Here is a 19,704-nt window from a genome sequence, read left to right as displayed (position 1 = left end):
AAGATTTACATCATTACTTACTTTTAGTGAATCGTGTCCCTCAGGTTCCAACATTCATTCATCCTTTCCTTTTTAGTCCAATTTCATCCTTTCTATTAATACAGTAGTGTAATGTTTTATTGTCATATTGAGTCAAGTTAACTTGGATGAAAAACCACAGAATAACTTTTAAAGCTTTTTAAATTTTTTTAACTGATATCACTGCAAATGCAAAGTGTAAAAAGCTCAGTTCACCCACATTTAAAAAAAAAACCCATTATTCCTCACATTTCTCAAGTATAATCCAACCATGAAGACACATCACCGTCACCTCATAGACCTCTGTGCTGCTCAAAATGGTAAAAAATATAAGTAGATTTGAAAAAATGTGCAGCAAACTTGTTTTTGGTTACTTAAAATTATACAATCCACAGATTTCATAGGGATTATTTAATAATAATAATACAACATTTTATTTATAGAGCGCTTTTAACAATACTCAAAGACACATTAAAACAATAAAACCATACAGAATGAATGAAAACACAATCAATAAAAGCAATGCAGAGAAAAAGAAACAAAAAACTGAAGTCCTCAGAAGTATCGGAAGTGCAAATGTGTGTCTGTAGTTCGGCCCTGACATTAAAAAGCATCTCGGGTCATCGATCACAAGCGGACAGCTCTAAGTACAAGTTGCTCCGACCGCATCTGGAGGCAATCTGCACACAAATGTGTCTCGGGTCACATCGACTGACCGCTCACTCAGCTGACTTCCTCTGTTCAAGTGGAAGTACTGAACTCCTTCGTGCACCAGCGGCAAGAAAAGTTGTTTCATTTCAGCTCAGTGTGAGAGTCTCTACTGAGTTATGTTTGTTTGAGGTCTCTCTGCACCGAGGGCGGGGTTCTGCACCTTCACACACACACACACACACACACACACACACACACACACACACACACACACACACACACACGGAGTTAGGCAGAGCAGAGAAACAGACAGTAACAACTCCATTAGTTAAATTACCGTAAGTGCAATAAAAAAGCTCCCTGAGGAAAAAGCCAACTCAGTAATGTATTAACTTAACACGCTATCTGATTTCTATTGAGGCCCGAAGACTTTTCATTTCCCCCACATGCCGATGTCTTTGTAAACAACTTCTTCTGCTTCTTCTTTTCATTTCCGCTGGTTAAAAACAACAACACATTTGGTCTTTGCAAGTGGAAATGGTGTACGTGTTTATTAGTGTATAGAGAGGCGAAGTGATGATCTGATCACACACGTGGAGACGCACTGACGCACATAGAGCTGTCCACTTGTGCTCCGAATGTCAGGTTGTGACCGAGCCCTAAAACTTAACCCTGTGTCTCCCTTCTCCAGTTCAGGGCATTCAGCTGTTTCAGCAAGGCAGGTACAGCCAGGCGGTGGACGTGTTTACAGAAGCCATCTACTGTGACCCAAAAAATCACAGGTGAGTTTTGAACCTCCTCTTCCTCCTTAACCCTCCTGTTATTCTCGAGTCAAGGAAGGAAGGGAGGGAGGGAGGGAGGGAGGGAGGGAGGGAAGGAGGGAGGAAGGGAGGAAGGGAGGAAGGAAAGGAGGGAGGGAGGAAGGAAGGAAGGAAAGGAAGGAAGGGAGGAAGGAAAGGAAGGAAGGGAAAGAGGGAGGGAGGAAGGAAGGGAGGGAGGAAGGAAGGAAGGAAAAAGGAAAGGAGGGAGGGAGGAAGGAAGAAAGGAAGGGAGGAAGGAAAGGAAGGAAGGACGGAGAAAAGAAGGAAGGAAAGAAGGACAGAGGAAAGAAGGAAGGGAGGAAGGAAAGGATGGAAGGAAGGAGGGAAGGAAATAAAGAGATAAGGAGGGAGGAAGGACAGAAGGAAGGAAGGGAGGAAAGAAGGAACAGTCAAAACAGACGGGGTCAGTTTGACCCGGGAGGACGACACAAAGGTTAAACATACCACCTCATTTACTTTCTCCCTCTGCTTCCATAAATTCAATTAAAAATAAACACCTCTGTGTCTCTCTCCTCTCGTCTCTCAGGTTTTACGGCAATCGCTCCAGCTGTTATTGCCAAATGGAGCAGTACTCCTCCGCGCTATCGGACGCTCAGAAGGCCATTCAGCTGGCTCCTGATTGGCCGATGGGATATTGCTATAAGGCTTCTGCTCTGATGTGGTTAAAGGTCAGCACCCACACTGCACAGCAAACTGACACATTTAAACCAAACCAACCATTTAGTAGTTTCATACTTGGACTCAGTCTCTCCTGCCTGCTTTAATATTAGAGCTCTAATATGTGACATTAAGCCTCACTACTACTCACTATGTAAAGGTATAATGAAGTAAGGGCGACCTGAGTAGAGGATGAAGTCCCTCTCCCTCTGTGTGTGTTGTAATCCATCTCTCTTTTTTCCAACTTTATTGAGTAAAAGAACACACATTTATTTTGGGATTATGGTGCCATGGTGACATCTAGTGGTGCTGAGTGATATATAAATGTGCTTTTAACCTTTGTGTCGTCCTCCCGGGTCAAATTGACCCCGTCTGTTTTGACTGTTCCTTCTTTCCTCCCTTCCTTCCTTCTGTCTGTCCTTCCTCCCTCCCTCCTTCTCTTTCTTTCCGTCCTCTCTCTTTCCCCCTTCCTTCTTTCCTTCCTCCCTCCCTCCTTCTTTTCCTCCCTCCCTCCTTCCTTTCTTTCCTCCCTTCCTTCTTTCCTCTGTCCTCCTTTCCTTCCTTCCTCCCTTCCTCTTTTCCTTTCTCCCTCCCTCCTTCCTGTTTTACTCCCTCTCTCCTACCTTCCTTCCTTATTTCCTCCGTCCTTCCTTCCTACCTTCCTTCCCTCCTCCTTCCCTCCTTCCCTTCCTTCCTCCTTTCCTTCCTTCTTCCTCCCTCCCTTCCAACCTTCCTTCATTCTTCGTCCCTTCCTTCCTTAACTCGAAGACAACAGGAGGGTTAATGGTTAAAGACACTAAGGGTCTGATTCACTAAAGGTCTGCGTGTGTAGAAACGTGTGCCAACTTGACATCACATGCAAAAAATGTGCAAGCTGATCTACTAACGCAGCGCACTGAGGTTTGCGTCTAACTGTGCAAGATAATACGCGCTGTCCATTTAGTACGTTTACCATAATGAATAATATGTAATATGGGGCGTTTCAACCCCAGTGTGAAAAATACAGGGAGGAGAAAAATGCAAATATGTTATTTAGCACATGCATTGTGATTTACCAAACCTGAAGGTATTTTTTCTGACGGAAACTATAAATAATAAGTTGGAAGGGCAGGTATTAACCAGCTGTTACTATGGAGACGAGGAGACGGAGGCACAATGACAGAAGATGCACAGGGCAGATTCTTTCCACCTGTGTTAATATTTTTTGGTTTTACTAACAGCATTGACTTTGTCACTAATAATCTCCCATATTTGGGTTTTTCTGGTAATATTAGTTTTTTTTATAACTCAATATATTTGTTAACCTCTTCCACTAGAACCTGATCACATTTCATTTTGCGCTTGCAGCTTTCTGCTCGTCCAAACTCTCCATTAAGACACAAAACCCTCATTTAAATACTGCTGTCTCCACTGCTGTTTTCATTTACACAGTTATTCTTAGTAGATCACCTGCAAAACGACGCAAACAATGTCTATTGCACTTTGCACGCAATTTAGTAATCAGGCGCTTACTGTAAAAAGTGACAGGATGACTTTTAACTTTTCACTTTCATGTGATGTTTCTTTGTGTGTGTGTGTGTGTGTATTTCAGCGGTACATGGAGGTAGAGAAGGTCATGGAGGAGGTGTTGAAGTTGGATCAGAACTGTAAGGAAGCATCCAACATACTCTCAGAGTGCCGGATCCTGCAGCTGATGGTGAGCCGGGATTCCTGCAGAAAAAAAACCAGAGCAGAAATCTGTTCAATTCAACACTGCAGACCTACTTTTCTCATATTTGTTGCTGTTTTGTGCGGGGCGTTGCACCAAACATAGCTTCGTACATTAATCAAAGATGTTGGAGGAAGGAAATGCCATTATTAGATTTAATCAGAGCGAATGATGTTATTAAATCAATATATGAGCGTCACACCAACTTGATAAATCATGATTTTAGCATATTGACTTCTTAATAGTTTGTCAGTGAATATACAAACAGCAAACATGAGACAAAGGTCGACTGTGTGGAATCAAACCAGAATGTGTGGGTATGTGTTTCAACCTCAGTAACTTGCATGGTATGTGTCATAACCACCATGACGCCCTCTGTCAGGCGTTTCAGCAACCACAAGCAGCAGCAGCCACAGTTCGACAGTGTGGGAGGGGAATTAGTGTCTTTGCACTTCTTAGAAACTGCTGTATGCACACATTTAACCAGCTGGTTAGATTTAAATTTGTAATTATTGTTTAAGTTCAGGATACTTTGAAATAGTGAGACACACGAGGTAAATACAATGTACTTTAGCGACTCTTTGACTGTTCGTCTTGATGTTCATCTCTCTTTTTACTTTAGGAGTTGGGTTTTGAAGAAGAGCAGAGCAAACTGCTATTAGAGAAGTTCACAACTGTTCAGGCGATCCTCACCTCCCCTGATGCCAAAGGTGAGAGCCAGCTGCAGTACCTCCTCTGTCCACTGAGGCAGCACTGCCCTCAGTTACAGTAATAGCAGACACACACTGATATTACTGACTGTAAATTCCTAAAACTTAATATTAATCCAACAGTAAACTACTCATAATACTGTGTTGAAAGTCCTGAGAGAAATAAGCTAAAAGATTATTGTTGTAGAAAGCCAGAACCCTAACCCATATTGTAATGTATGTCACTGTTACTCTGATGTTATTGTTATAATGTGACTCTACTTTCTGTCTCCTCCAACCTGAAGCACTGAAGCAAACACCTCAGCAGGACCAGAGTGGGTAAGTTACATGACAAACATGAAACAAACCATCTTCTATTTTGTATAGCAATACAGTACATACAGCATCTGCTATGTTTCAGTATAAAATATGTCCAATATGTGATCTTTGCCCTCGTTTATGTGCCATCTGTGTTTCATCTCATCTGCCCTCCCTGTTCACCTCTTTCACTTGTTTTCTGTTTCTTTTCTCCTGCTCTCTATCTCTATCTCTGTCTTCCAGGAGCTGTCGTTCTCTGTGGGTCGGAAACATTACACTGGAAGTGTCTGAGAAAAACCTCTTGGATCTCTTCAAAATGTAAAAACACAGTGTGTGTGTGTGTGTGTGTGTGTGTGTGTGTGTGTGTGTGTGTGTGTGTGTGTGTGTGTGTGTGTGTGTGTGTGTGTGTGTGTGTGTGTGTGTGTGTGTGTGTGTGTGTGTGTGTGTTTATGTGAGGACAAATTAGAGCTGTAAAGAGCCTTTTTAGGCGAGGTTGATGAGTTCATTCATTAAGCGTGGTTAATAACAAATGAAGGCAGTCAGTTAATGCCTGGAGTGCTGTATGCTGTTTTAACAAAGATATACTAATGTAAGTGAGCACTGACACCTGTTAATGATGCAGATTTAAGCAATAAATCAGAACAGCAGCATTTTAAGACATCTGCATGAAGCTTTACAGGTAGGTAAACGTTAGTGATGGGTGGTCTTACAGTGTAAAAGGAAATGTTGCTATCAGTCAAAACAACTGTTAAATTCATACAGTTGTTTTATATCTGTAAATATGTGAGTATAGTGTGTTTTATTTTTTATTATTGTGCATTAAATGCCTTTATTATATAGTGCCAGTAGAGAGATGACAAAAAAAGAGAGAGAAAAAGAGAGAAAGAGCCAAGAGAGAACCAATTGTTTTTTCATTTTCCAAGCGGAGGCTACATATGCAGCCAGACAGTACATTTACAACAAACATAAATAATATAGTCAATAAAGTAAAAATGTACAAATGATTGAATACATGTGTTGAAACAGTCTGCAGCCAAAAACCATTAAAAACAATAAACAATCCCCACAACTGTCCCATAAAAAAAGTGTTAGAAGTCGTTGTCGTCGTCACAGCAGTAAAAGTACAGTAGGTGTAGCACCTGTAGAAAGAAGCTTTGATATAGTAGTTAAAGTAGTAGTAGGAGTAGCAATAAGTCTACTAGTAGTACAACTATCAAGGATCATTGTATTACATTAATTGTCGTAGCTAGATGTGAGGCACAGTGTCATTTCAGGTACATATCTGCCCTCACTGCTTCGCTGTTGATTAACCACTCTGTGTTTCCGTGGTTACAGGTACGGTGAGATCGAGAGCATCAGAGTTCTTCACGAGCGCTTCTGTGCCTTCATCAACTTCAAGAATGCCAACATGGCTGCCAAGGCCCTGGATAAGCTACAGGTGGGTGAGAGGCAGACTCTTTTCAAATCTTTTCATCATGTAAAACGTTGCAGTATGTTAAAAGTGTACAGCTTGGAGTCGCAGTAATGAGCCTTCATCCTGACATGACCGTGATGTACTGTGTCCTCCTGTCCAGGGGGTGGAGCTTGGGGGCAATAGGCTGGTGATGAGGTACCCGGACCGGTGGATCCAGCGGACCACGCCCTTGGTACAAGGTCCCAGTGCTGCAGGGACACAGCAGAGCTCAGCAGCAGCCATAGGGTACTGAACAACACATCATCTCTATATCTATGTGTTTAGCCCAGCTGAGTGACTTTTACAGCAGTTGCTGACATACAGAAAAATAATCTTATGTGCTTTATCGCCTCCTGTGTCACTTTCCATGCACCCTGTGTCCCATTATTTACCTACATGTGTGTTTTTGTGTGGATGATGTGATCCAGGAATCGTCTGCTCTGATTCTACCCGTGCAGGTCCAGACGGAGGTTGCCCATAAACGGAGATGAGTGCTTCTACTGGCGGACCACGGGCTGTGACTATGGCGACAAGTGCCGCTTCAAACACATACCTAACCAGCAAGGTCGAGACAAGAAACCGTGACAATCATGTCCACTGCCTTCCCGACCGCAGCACCAAGGCGCTTTAAGTGAGGATTTACAAAGAGAAAAAGGACAAAAGGAAGAGTGGAGGACGAACGCTGACAGCTGAATCTGTGTGTGTGAGAGAGTCAGGTGTAATGTGAATGTGATGTATGTGATAAGGTCAGGGGTTGTGCCTCTGACATGTTGAGGGAACGTTCAGAGTCCAACGTCAGGAGGCTGCATTAAGAATAAATCTGTGTGATACTGAAAAAACATCTACTGTAAGGAGGTCCAATGAATTTAATTTATAGTAAGCATCACTGTGGGGTCTGACATCCGTTTGGATCCCAGAAGAACTCCGACGACCTCCTGGTTTCTGATCCCCGCTTTGTTGGAAGGATGTTATCCATCATCAAAAGGATTGACTTGGAAAATATGTTTGGTTGAGTCGACCAGGAAACCTTTGTCTCCTCGGCTCCACTGTCAGATTGATTTAGGTGTGGAATGTTCTTTTGATATATATTTAAAATGATATAAAACATTTTTGCATTAAGTATTTGCACAAAACAATCAATGGAAACGACATTAAAAATGTTTTCGGTTTCAAACGTATGGAAATCTTTTTTCTTTAACAAACACAGTTCAAGCCCACAGAGTTACAAATACTGACTTACACTTCACAAAAACAGTAAGATTTCACAATTTCTTTGTTATTTTTGCTGCAGTGGATGACAAACATATTCCCACACATCCACATATTAAGTAACATGAAGTCAAGTGCAAGATTTGAAAATCATTATGTGATCACATGCATTGTAAGTACACTTAATAATCTGTAGGATATCTTCTTGAAAGTTATAACCCTGTTAATACAACTTTAAATATCTTTGAGCTCCACAATTACAAAAGGTCACTGTTATTGTTAAAAGGATTTGTGCTTTTGTAGTAACTGCTGGTGTACACTGTTGATTGATGTTAATGTATGTTAGTGCAAGTCAGGTGGATATTGCTATAGTAGTAAGGTGCATGATTACTCAAAGTTGTAAGAATGAAGTGTAAATTGAAACATCTCTATACACATCTGTAACTTAGACAGTATTTAAGATTATATACAAAAGTATCTGAAATATAACAGATGGGATATGTTATATTTCAAATAACATTTTTTCCCCCTTACAGATTAACTCCACGTGCAACCTGCTGCCTTTTAACCCTTAAACAAGCAGGAGTGGAAAATGAGATGTAAAAAACATAATTTGATGTTACTAGTTATCTCATTTGCACCTAAAGTAAAACATTGCCATTGATGTTTTTAATATATTTTGGATTTTATGAGTTGTCTTTCCACCAGGATACGTTGCCCCCTATTAAGGTATAAAAATGGTCATAATGGTAAAAACAATTGAAGGTTTTATTTAATATAGAGAAGCGGTACATTCTTACTTTCCCTTGTCATTAACATCACACACTAGTTTCTGAAATCATTTTATCATTTTTATCAAAGTATAAACCTACCACAAGCTTCAGTTCTACCACTTCAAGGCACATACAGTGTACAACCACCAGGTGTCGAGATACGTGGAGCCAAACTCCCATAAAGAGAGGACCGAGCTCCCCTGAAAGCGTGAATAAAACATTATCATCAAACATTAATTTAAGCAGAAATAATAGAGTTTTCAGTACAATGACTGTTATTTACATGAACGAGACGAATTGGCAAAAAATAAATATTTTCCCAGCAGAACTTTGCATCATAACTCTCGTGAATGACAGTGACAATGGCTACACTTCCTCAACAGGCCACTGTGAGGCGCTGTAGAGTAAATATTAATGATATTAACACTCTCAAGAGGAGCCTGTGTCCATTCCAGGCGGGGAGCTCCGGTCCTCTGAAATAATGCCAACGCGGAAGTAATTTAGAACTGCATTCTATCAAAAGGCCACCAGGGGGCGACCGTTTTGATGTCAAAAGGACTTCCGTCTCTATACAAGTCAATGGAGAATTCACCAACTTCTCACTTGATTTATAACCTCAGTAAACGTTTTCATAATGTGTTTATGATCTCAATCGCTAGTTTAAAGCCTTCTTCAATGCAGTATGATGTTCATTTGTGAAATTTTGGCCTCCCTGATTTATATTTGACGATAAAGCAGGGTATGCATTAGGGCGTGGCTACGTCGTGATTGACAGGTTGATTGATTCACAGGTTCAGGAGGGCGCCTCTTTCTCCTCCTGATGGCCATATAAGTAGAATCCGTGTTTTTATTTTACCCGGCATGCACCGGAAATGTTCAAGGTGGCGCTGCCCAGATCCGAAACTATTCGCTTCCAAGCAGTAGTCCACAGACCAATGGGTGACGTCACGGATGTTACGTCCATTCAGAGCGTGCAAACTGCGGAAGTGAACGCTCTTTAAAACTGAGGCATTGGAGGCAAGTGATCAGTACTTTCCCGCCATCCACAAAATATACTTTATTTCTATCGATTTTAGCTGTAGATTGGCCACCAAAAAACGGCCTTAGATCCAGCACCTGCTAGTAAGAGCTACCATTAGCACGGTATTTGCACCTAAAGTATATGCACTAAGGTATAAAAATGATCATAATGGTAAGAACAATTTAATGTTTTATTTAATATAGAGAAGCGATACATTCTTGCTTTCCCTTGTCATTACCTGCATAAAGGTAAGGTCGGCTTTTATTTTTTATTAGGCTATTGTGCTGTGGTATGCGCTGTCATGCCTTTCATATTTAAACAAACAAAAATACACATCCACATACACTCTCTTCTGCTCTACTCCTTCACATTTATGAGAAATAAACTGATGATAGAAGGTAAAATGGAAGTGAGTGTATGTGGATGAGCAGCGATTGACGTGTGATCAGAAAAGTGAAATGTATTGTAAGTAAGTATATGGGTGTCTATAAGGCTCGGTTACACAAGTATCTCTTTATTACTAAACACAACTGAAAAGTACAATTAATTAGATCCCACATAGCAAAAGATGTTAATTCAACAATTAATTATGGTTAAGGTAAAAAAAAATCAACCAAAAATCAATGGTGGATCAACCTTAGATAGTTTTACTGCTGAAAAATTGTCATCAACATTGAATTAAGGTTGAATTTTATGGTTGAAATATCAACATTAAATCAATGTTGTTTCAATCAATGTACTGGTTTTTAAAGTAGAGGAGTGGGTGGGACCATTTTACAGGAGATGGGGGGAGTTTAATATATCCTAAATTAATCACCATATACTGTGAACAATAGATTGTGATTTTTTATTTTTTTATTATTACATAAGTGTAAATCTTGTGAAGGTATGTGTGTAATGTGTAATGAGAAAAACATCTACAAGTCGCCTTTTAAGGAAGGAGGAGAGAGGAGCGCCCCCCTGCAGGAAGGTTCAATCATAAAAGAAAGAAGGTAATGTGAGAGTTTTTATTAGTTTTGTGATAAATGTTAGTAAGTGTTATGTACTAATTTTGTTAATAAGGTGAAGACAAACGTTTCACAGTGTCTCCATAACAAGTGTTTGAAGCTTCACCGTTTTAACACCAGCAGCAGCCAATGTTAACCCTACTGATCTAATGTGGAGATAAGATAACATTTGTTTGATCATGGTGACACATATTTTCCCCTGAAGGTGACTTCAGGAAGTTACAAATCTGTGTTGATGCTGCTAGCTATTCAAACGTTAAGTATATTATAAGTATATGTTAATCTGTGAATCAGTGGGTTTGATGGACTGTAAAATAAACCAAAGATTTGTAGAAACATGCCCAGAACTACTGAAGCTACTGTTATAATGTCTTAACAGGTAAGGTCAGGGGAAAGAAAGGTGGAGAGAGGCGATGCTCTGTTAAATATTGAGTTAGAGCCATAAAATCATTACGCCGCCTTTACTTTTTTCACTGAACCAAACAGAGTTAACATAACTTTAATGCTGCCTGTGTTTGCTCTCTGTCACAGATCTCATACATGCATATTGTGCTCTCAGTCTCTTCTCATATAAACATAGTACAAAAAATAAGGAAATTTGTGTTTGGTAGAGTATTTTTTTGTTGTAACAATGCTTCTTGGCAATAAATGTTATACCATTGGAAAGCCTGTTTATTTCCCTTTTAAATGGTGCCATATTTGTAAGGAACATGCATTTGTGGGATGAACAGCAGAGTTGAGTATGTAGGTTGCGCCCATGAAAAATGTGGCAAATCTTCTCTGCCTATGCCAAACAGCTTATTTTGCTGTTGCTATTGACTCTTGTTTTGAGATCTGGTACCCCCAGGCGCTGTCAATCAGGTACCAATCAGGCACCTGTGAGCAGGTCAGTTTGTGTCTGCTCCGAGAATCAGCCTGCCATGTTTGACTGATCTGGAAAGGGCAACTTCAAGCTGGTGTTCCACAAAACCAAGTTGCAGCATTATTAAATCTAGTTTCTTGTTACATATCAGCTGACATATACTGTGATGCAGCTATATCTGCCAAAAGCTTCTATCGACATAGCCGTATATCACTCTAGTCCTGAGTTGCACGCTGTTTATGTGTTGCAGGGCTGTTGTATTGGGTTACATTAGACTGTGCAGGATATTGTCTACTCTAAATGTATTCCCATTTATTGGTCGTCCTCTATTATGGACTGACAGTACGAATGTATGTAGTGTTGGCAGATAAACTTTTTTAAATTGCAGCATCTTAATTTTGACCCATTCTGCGGTTTTCCTGTGAGTCTCATTGGATGGCTGATATGTTGATGACTTGCAGTCTTCTGACCCAGGTGATAGCAGTGAATCTGTGAATGTTTCACTGTATGTTCTTTTGAGGAGTTGAAGTTCATGCTTGCAACAGAGGACATGTTATCCAATTAAATTAAAATATGTATGCGTTTCAGATGTACCAGCAAGACCCATTGCAGGCCAGCAAAACACTAGAGGGCCTTCAAAACATGCAAAGAACGGTACGTCACAATTAAACATTTTATGGTGGCAAATTGTGCCTTTAGGTTGATTGAGAGCTGTGTTTACAATTACTTACTACAGTGTTTAATTCACAACTTGTTTTGCATAATAATAATAATATCAGAATTTACATGATGCACTGATAATATTATGGATGGGTGAGACCATGTAGGCCCCATATTTTTGCCCATATGAGGTCTAAGTGGGATCAGAATGGACCTTCAATGGGGCCCATTTAGCCAGCCCACATAGGCTTCACATGTGGGGGCCATGTTACTGAAACAATATGGGACCAATATAATTTGCCCTGTTTATGCCCATGCCCACGCAGTACCCACATAGTCTGCATTTAATCCACGTGGGGCCCACATGGACATGCTGGCTGGGCCTCGGAATGATGTTACATTTAGTATTGATTTTTCTGGTAGGATTCCTGCCTAAAAATATTATTTCAATCTGCAACTGTATGACTGTGTGACATTTATGTGTGGATTTAGCAAACAGTGGTCTGTCATCTTAAAGGACAAGTCCACATCTTTTCATCATGTTTATTGTAAAATGGTTAATGGTGACTGTCATTATTTCTGCTGCCCATACCATACCAACCACAAAGAGGATCCCTCTCTAAAGCGATTATTTAAAAAATATACTAAAGCGAAGTATTGAGGCACAAAACTATGCAACAGTTGAAGGTAATTTAAAGCTCCAGCTGTCTACAAGTTAAACAAATAAAGTGTCTGTCAAAGTTAAAGTGGTCTTGGTTGGAAATTCCCTCCGTAATGTGTTTCCACTAAAGTTTTCTTGAAATGTTTGATCACATGAAAAAAATCATATCAGATCTTTTTCTTTCACATCCGCTGTACAGACCTCTTATCATTAGTACAATCTGTATCTGTTGTTGTCAGCCTCTTTGTGTTGGTGTTTATGTGAAACCTATCTTTTTTTTAAAAATCTGAATCATTGCAGCAACCATCCGCACTAATGATGGAGATTGGTTTATAAATGGTACATTCAGGTGGGCACCTCTCAGCTCAAATGTTCCTTTGAACAGGAAACAGGAAGCTCTCTTGTACGAGACGCCGACCACATCTTCACATCAGCGCTTAATAACCCTTTTAAAAAAAACATTTTCCTCTGCACAACCTTGCAGGTAATGTAGACACCGTCATCAATTATCGAGCTCCGGTAAAAGCACAATGTAGAGCTTGTCACTCTCAACACTATAGAAAAGAAATGGTTAAACAAATGGAAACAAATCGGATGAATTTCCCTTTCACTTTTTTAAGTTTGCATTGTACACCCAGACCACTGTGCTTCACATACATTATAGATTTGATTATTGCACAGTTTCACATGAGCTGGGACTGTAAACAACTTGAGATTGACTTTTAATATAACAGAAAAGGGAAGTAATACCACTGATGGAACATGTTTGAATGTTTACTGATACTATCAAGGGTTAGGGTTTATCAAACTTTTTTTCTGTCACTCTCATTTCTTTAATCTATTTATAAAAGAAGTTAATGCATAGACCATTGATTCAGTATCAGTATCATTTCTTCTTTTTAGGTGGGGAAATTACAGGTATTAATCTATTCATGCATATTCAGATAAAGAGGAAGGATATTAATAACTCACTTTTTTAAAATCAACTGTAGCAACCACAGACCACGTGAACTGTCTTTCAAGGCGTCACGTCCTCTTTCTTCAGTAGAAATGCTCCCTGTGACTTACTGACAGACAGTATTTCTTATGTGCAAGATCTACTCGCCGATGTCATTTGACTACAGATGTGAGGAGCAGCCATGACTTTAACAGCAGCAGCAAGTGGATTAGTCGTCTTCCTTCTCTCTGTGCAAGGTACTGTACATCTAAATTTGCATTTTGAGGCAGTGAGCACAGGGTTGTTTTTGAGTATTAAATGATTCACCAGATCACCGCTTTTCTAGATTCAATGTGTGATCATTTGATGCACACATTTAAATTTCTGCAACACCAGAGGTTCACTTATCTTTCTTTTAATTGAAGCCTTTCCCGGAAGACAACAGGAAGCTATTTCTGTCAGCAGCTTTACACTTATACATTAACAAGTTACACTTTATTTAAGGCTGTAAATCTGTGTTCATGTCATGTGGAATGGATGGAAATAAAGAAAAAAATCAGTTAAATAATCTCTTAAATCCATTACTTTGCGGCAGTCCTCCAAACTCAGCTTAAACTATGCAACACACCATGTAAGCATCGCAGTGACTTTGAAGGTGACATCCTGCCTGATAGCACAATTATTACAAGAAACAAAGTGGGAATATCATGAGCTTGTATGTCTTTCTCACAAGAAAGATTGAGATCAGTTGATTAAATGAGTCAAGCCTTGTATGCCACTGCTTAGTTGGAATGAAAACCTGCATGTGGGCAATAGCCTTTAGCAGCCAAATAGTTCCCATGTAGGTGTGCCACCTTGTCTAAACTGTCTATAAGAGGTCTGGATATTTCCGTGTTTTAGTTTTGTCCCAGTGGCCACTTGTGGTACTGCGTAGACAAAAGAGACGTCTGTAAAACTGTAAACAAGCTAAATTAGTGCTCCTTGTGTGATGCATTTCTAACCCACAAAGGTCTGTGGTCCAAGCAGGAAGGGCAGCAATGTTTCTGCCAGCCAGTTTATCCACGACATTTTAGGGATGTTGAAAGACTTTATAGCACTCAATGAACACAAAACTGACATATCATCACCTTTTAAGCTGATGTGTTGAACTTGTGAGCATACAGCTGCTTGTTGACACATCCACCAGTTACGGAACAACATAATAATTCAACCAGAGTGTGAAACTGTGTTCTGACCTGATGTTTCAGTGTAAAAGTGACAGACTTTCTGTTATCTGTAAATCATAGCTGTTTCCCACACCGAGTGTTCTTCATTACTCTACAGTTTCCATTCACACGCCGCTGCACACTGATCAAAGACAGAAGAGCAACCAAGCAAAGTATGTTTTCATGTGACAGACGTTTATTATAGTTTTGAAAAGTCCCGTTCGGTCATTTCTGCGGTAAAGTAGATATATTCAAAGCATTCATGTTTTGTTTTGTTGTGTTGCTGCACCTTCAGTTCTGCAACAGCGCACAGAGAGAGGAGCTGTACAGAGCATGAGCAGTGGAGCACATCTAAAGCTGCTCTGTAGCAGTATAAACCAACTACATAGTAAAGTGACTACTTTAAAAAACAGAAACTACACTGAAACGTCATTCACAGTATGTAGCATTGCTCAAAGCAGGTGTACAAATATGTCTAATGAGTTAAAAAAAAAGTTAAAACAAAAAAAAAACTGCTCTGCTCTATTCTCAGAGAAACATATTTTCTAAGACAGAAACCAAGTCAGACATTTAGTTGACACTTTTAACACCAGCAATGAGCGCTATAGAAGAAAAGTAGCCCCACTAAAGAAAAACAGTTCAGTTCTGATTAAGTAGATGCATGATCTGATGAAAATCTTTTTTTTTTCTTTTCTTTTGGTGTGTGCACCGCTCCGTGTTGCCCCCAGAAAAATGCAGCTCTGGGTGACTGCTCATTTCAAAATCCTCTACTAAAGGAAAGTCCAGCAATGTGTGAGGATAACTATCCTATTTTGTTTGCCGAGAACTTTTTTCATTTTGTCAAGTTATCAGGAGAGGTATTGTGTATCATTGACGGCAAAAATTCATTTTTACTTTTGTACTTAAGTACATTTCAGAGCCTGTACTTTCTTACTATTACTTGAGTAAAGGAGTTGAATCAGTACTTCTATTTTTAGTAGTTTAGTAGTTTAAGTAAATGTACAGTACTTCTACTTAAGTACAGAATGTGAGTACTTTTGCCACCTCTGAAGTATATAAAGTGTTGTAACAATAGTACACAGAAAAAGTCCTCCGAGTCCTCACAACAAAAAGTCAAGTTGGATAAAGGCACCATTCAGTGAGTGTTTTGGCGGCATTGCCTGAGGTAGGACCCGAAGTACAGCTTTGAAAATCATAATACCAGATGAAAACCCATTCAAGTTAAATAAGAAAAATAAAAGACAAAATAAGCAAGCATACCTTCCTTTCCCCCCCCCCTACCTCGCCTGTGTGGCTGACACAGGCTGCCCCTGCCCACGTTGTCTTGATACCTTAACTACAGATGAAAGATGTTGTTGTGTTCTAAATCTGATTGTGGTTTCTGATGTGCTCTGTGTTACAGTGGTACAGGGTCAGAATGACTGGGGAGTGACTTACACTTCTACTCAGATCTGTGCCTTAAAAGGATCAACAGTGGACATAAACTGCACCTACAGATACCCATCCAAGATAAATAATGTTGATACTGCAGTTGATAAAACAATCTGGTATACTAAATGGAGTAATAATGAACCTGTGGATCTGAGAACAGACTCAAAGTACGCAGGTCGTGCGCAGTATCACTTTGATAAGAACAACTGCACTCTGAGAATCACAGACCTGAAAGAGAGAGACTCAGCTGACTACAAGTTCAGGTTCACAACAAACCAACCAGGAGGGAGCTATACTGCTTCACCTGGAGTCACTTTGACTGTCACAGGTAACATTTTCATTCATGTTAATTTCCAAATGTTCAATATCTACAAAACAATAATATGACTGAATCTGTGTGTTTGCATGTTTATGTAGACAGTTTTGTCTAAAACAACATTTCTGTTCCTTCCTCATGAATCCAGAGGGCTGTTGCACAAAATCTAGATAGCAGATTAAACCGGGATTTTCCGGTTATCCTGACTGAATTTAGCCGGGATTGCACGAAAGCAGAGGAGCATAAATTACCATGGAGATTTATTCTGTGCGGCTAGCCTGCTCAAGACCATGCTAACAGCCAGGCTTAGTTAATCCTGATGTTTTATTTATTCAGTCAGCTGTAACTCCAGTCGGAAATAAATGTGTTATGATGGTCTTCTGTATGTATCCTTCTGTATGTATCCTGCCTCATTTTCATTAGCCTCAGTAAAATACCACACATACATTATAATTTTAAGAATTATTATTATTTTTCATAATCATACATGTCAATCGTTCAATCTGAATGGAAGTACTGTTTGCAGCTCTATCAGATTTGGCAAGTAGTAATTCATTCGTTGAGAGAGAGAGTCTGTCAGGCTTCTTCTCTCAGTTTAATTACATCTGACTTATTTCTCTTTGAACATGTGTTTCACCTCCTCATTAGTTTCCATTGGACACTGTTGTTAATTTTTTCCATGTCGGCATCAGTAAATCTATGATCGATCGAGTGGTCTATTGTAAGAAAGCCGTCAACACGCACGTATCTGAATTACTTAGACCTGGCTTGACATATTCAAACATGCAACAGATTAAGCCAGGATGCACTGATGAGACTTTGTTGAGCCTCGCTTTTTCAGTTATCGTGGATTTCTTAATTCTGCTTTTGTGCAACAGCCCTCAGATCTCAAGGTGCAGACATCTAATCTTTGATTACATCATTTGTGATGTTTAAATGATGCGTCTCTTTTTTTCTCACAGATCTACAAGTGCAGGTCATTAGACCAACAGTCTATCAGTATTCTTCCAAGGCAGAGCTGAAGTGTAACAGCACTTGTAGTCTACCTGATCGTTCTTCCTTCATCTGGTACAAGAATGGACAGAAAATTCCGCATGAAACATCTTCTACTTATGAAGGGTACTTTATATATGGAGACAGCTATTCCTGTGCATTAAAAGGATTTGAGCATCATCCTACTCCTTCAGTGTGTGAGTTTACAACACAGTCTCCCACTAACATAACGACATCTAGTGAGGTATCAACAAGAGAGCAGCCTAAATGTTACGTAGAAAGAAATTCCAATGGAAATTGTTGACAGATATGTCTGGAGGATTTTCAATGTTTTAATAATTATGGTCAACTGGTCTTCAGTATTTAAAGATTAATTAAGGAATTACAGATTCAAGTCAAGAACCAGACCTGTGGTGACAGAGCTTTCTTCATAGCTGCCCCCTCCCTCTGAACTCTCTCACCAAACACATCTGAGACTGTACTGACCTGTCTGTTGAAAACACTGATCAAAAGTCACCTTTCAGAACTGCTTTTAATGTGTGATTAATGTCATGTGTTAACTTATGCTTTTAGTGTTTTATTTTTAAGACCCTTTTAGATTATATTAATTGTCTATGAGTACCATGAGAAACTCTCTCTAAACAAAATGTTTAATTAATTATTCATCATCATTATTATTATTATTATTATTATTATTATTATTACAACTGTCTTGTTTTAAATTATTTTTATCTTTCAGGTGCCCGTGGTCAATCCTGCAACAGAGTGATTTACTCTGACAGAAGCATCTGTGCCTTCAGAGGCTCATCAGTGGACATTTCCTGCACATACACAATATACTATGAATCTATCACATCATCATTCTGGTTCAGTCCTGATCGTAGTCGTCAGTGGCAGAATCCCTCACAGCCTGAGGACCTTAGTAAAGACTCCCAGTATGCAGGTCGTGTTCAGGTCTTTAAAGGAGAGAGAGGACGCTCCACTCTGAGAATCTCTGACCTGAGAGAGAGCGATACAGCCCAGTATCACTTCACATTCAAAACAAGAAGCTTTCAATGGGGGAGAAGTTTACCTGGAACAACTCTGACGGTCACAGGTACTGATGAACACAAACACTGACACAGTACATTTAAACAAGCTGATTACAAATGAATGGGGCGACTGGCTGAACTAATATAGATGACTTTAATTTGTTGTTAAATGACCCACCAGTTTAGTTGGTCACTCATATGAATTGTCATTTGAACTGTCTCGCTTTGTTTTCATTATCTGTGATGTACACATGACGGGTCTCTTTTTTTCCTTGCAGAGCCAAATCTACAAGTGCAGGTCATTAGATCAACAGTTTTTGACTACTATACCAAGGCAGAGCTGAAGTGTCACAGCAGCTGTCGTCTACTTGATCGTTTTTCCTTCATCTGGTACAAGAATGGACAAAAAATTCAGGATCAAACATCTTCTACTTATGAAAAGTTCTTTTCTCCTGAAGACAGCTATTCCTGTGCATTAGAAGGATTTGAGCATCATCCTGCTCCTTCAGTGTGTGAGTTTACAACACAGTCTCCCTTTAACATAACCACATCTAGTGGAGCCTTTAAACTATTGTACTATCCATTGCATGTACATGTGATTAAGAAATTGCATAGAAGTGAATCAAAATCCCACTAAATGCAAAGTAAGAGCTTACTGTATATTTAAAAAGTTACTCCACTCAAAACACAAAAACCATACTTTCTGACTTTTCTAACAATGCAAATAATTACAGTTTAATTTCAATACAATTAAATTGAATGGAATACTGTTTATTCTGCTTGAATCATGTCAAGCTTATGTTTGAAAAACTATTGATCTTCAAAGCCCTCTATACACAATGTATTGTTCTACTTCTTCTCATTATTACTTAATTAGTATTATTTTTTATTATTATTATTATTATTATTATTATTATTATTATTATTATTATTATCATCAGTAGTAGTAGTATTATAACTGTACTGTTTAAATTAATTTTATCTTTCAGGTGTCCGTGGAGGTGTCCGTGGTCAATCCTGCAACAGAGTGATTTACACTGACAGAAGCATCTGTGCCTCCAGAGGCTCATCAGTGGACATTTCCTGCACATACAGCAGTTCTGAATATAATATCAGATCATCATTCTGGTTCAGTCCTGATCGTAGTCATCAGTGGCAGAATCCCTCAAAGCCTGAGGACCGTAGTAAAGACTCCCAGTATGCAGGTCGTGTTCAGGTCCTTGAAACAGAGAGAGGACGCTCCACTCTGAGAATCTCTGACCTGAGAGAGAGCGATTTAGCCC

At 39.5% G+C, this 19,704-nt stretch overlaps 1 protein-coding gene across 1 annotated transcript in view; it reads left to right on the top strand.

The window, feature by feature from the left end:
• Positions 1–7,487, top strand: part of LOC133996826 (hsp70-Hsp90 organising protein-like) — a 35,554-nt gene extending 28,067 nt beyond the window's left edge. The window contains exons 8-16 of the mRNA XM_062436394.1: positions 1,361–1,451; positions 2,017–2,158; positions 3,739–3,843; positions 4,478–4,565; positions 4,850–4,883; positions 5,106–5,180; positions 6,198–6,300; positions 6,437–6,561; positions 6,774–7,487. Of these exons, the coding sequence (XP_062292378.1) occupies positions 1,361–1,451; positions 2,017–2,158; positions 3,739–3,843; positions 4,478–4,565; positions 4,850–4,883; positions 5,106–5,180; positions 6,198–6,300; positions 6,437–6,561; positions 6,774–6,900 (890 nt within the window). The 3' untranslated portion in view covers positions 6,901–7,487. The remainder of the gene's footprint in view (positions 1–1,360; positions 1,452–2,016; positions 2,159–3,738; positions 3,844–4,477; positions 4,566–4,849; positions 4,884–5,105; positions 5,181–6,197; positions 6,301–6,436; positions 6,562–6,773) is intronic.
• The last annotated feature ends 12,217 nt before the right edge of the window (positions 7,488–19,704 follow it).

Source organism: Scomber scombrus, chromosome 2, assembly GCF_963691925.1.
Source record: "Scomber scombrus chromosome 2, fScoSco1.1, whole genome shotgun sequence".
Taxonomy (NCBI): domain Eukaryota; kingdom Metazoa; phylum Chordata; class Actinopteri; order Scombriformes; family Scombridae; genus Scomber; species Scomber scombrus.
Note: the sequence above shows the minus strand (reverse complement) of the source record. Positions and strands in the feature narration are given on the sequence as shown.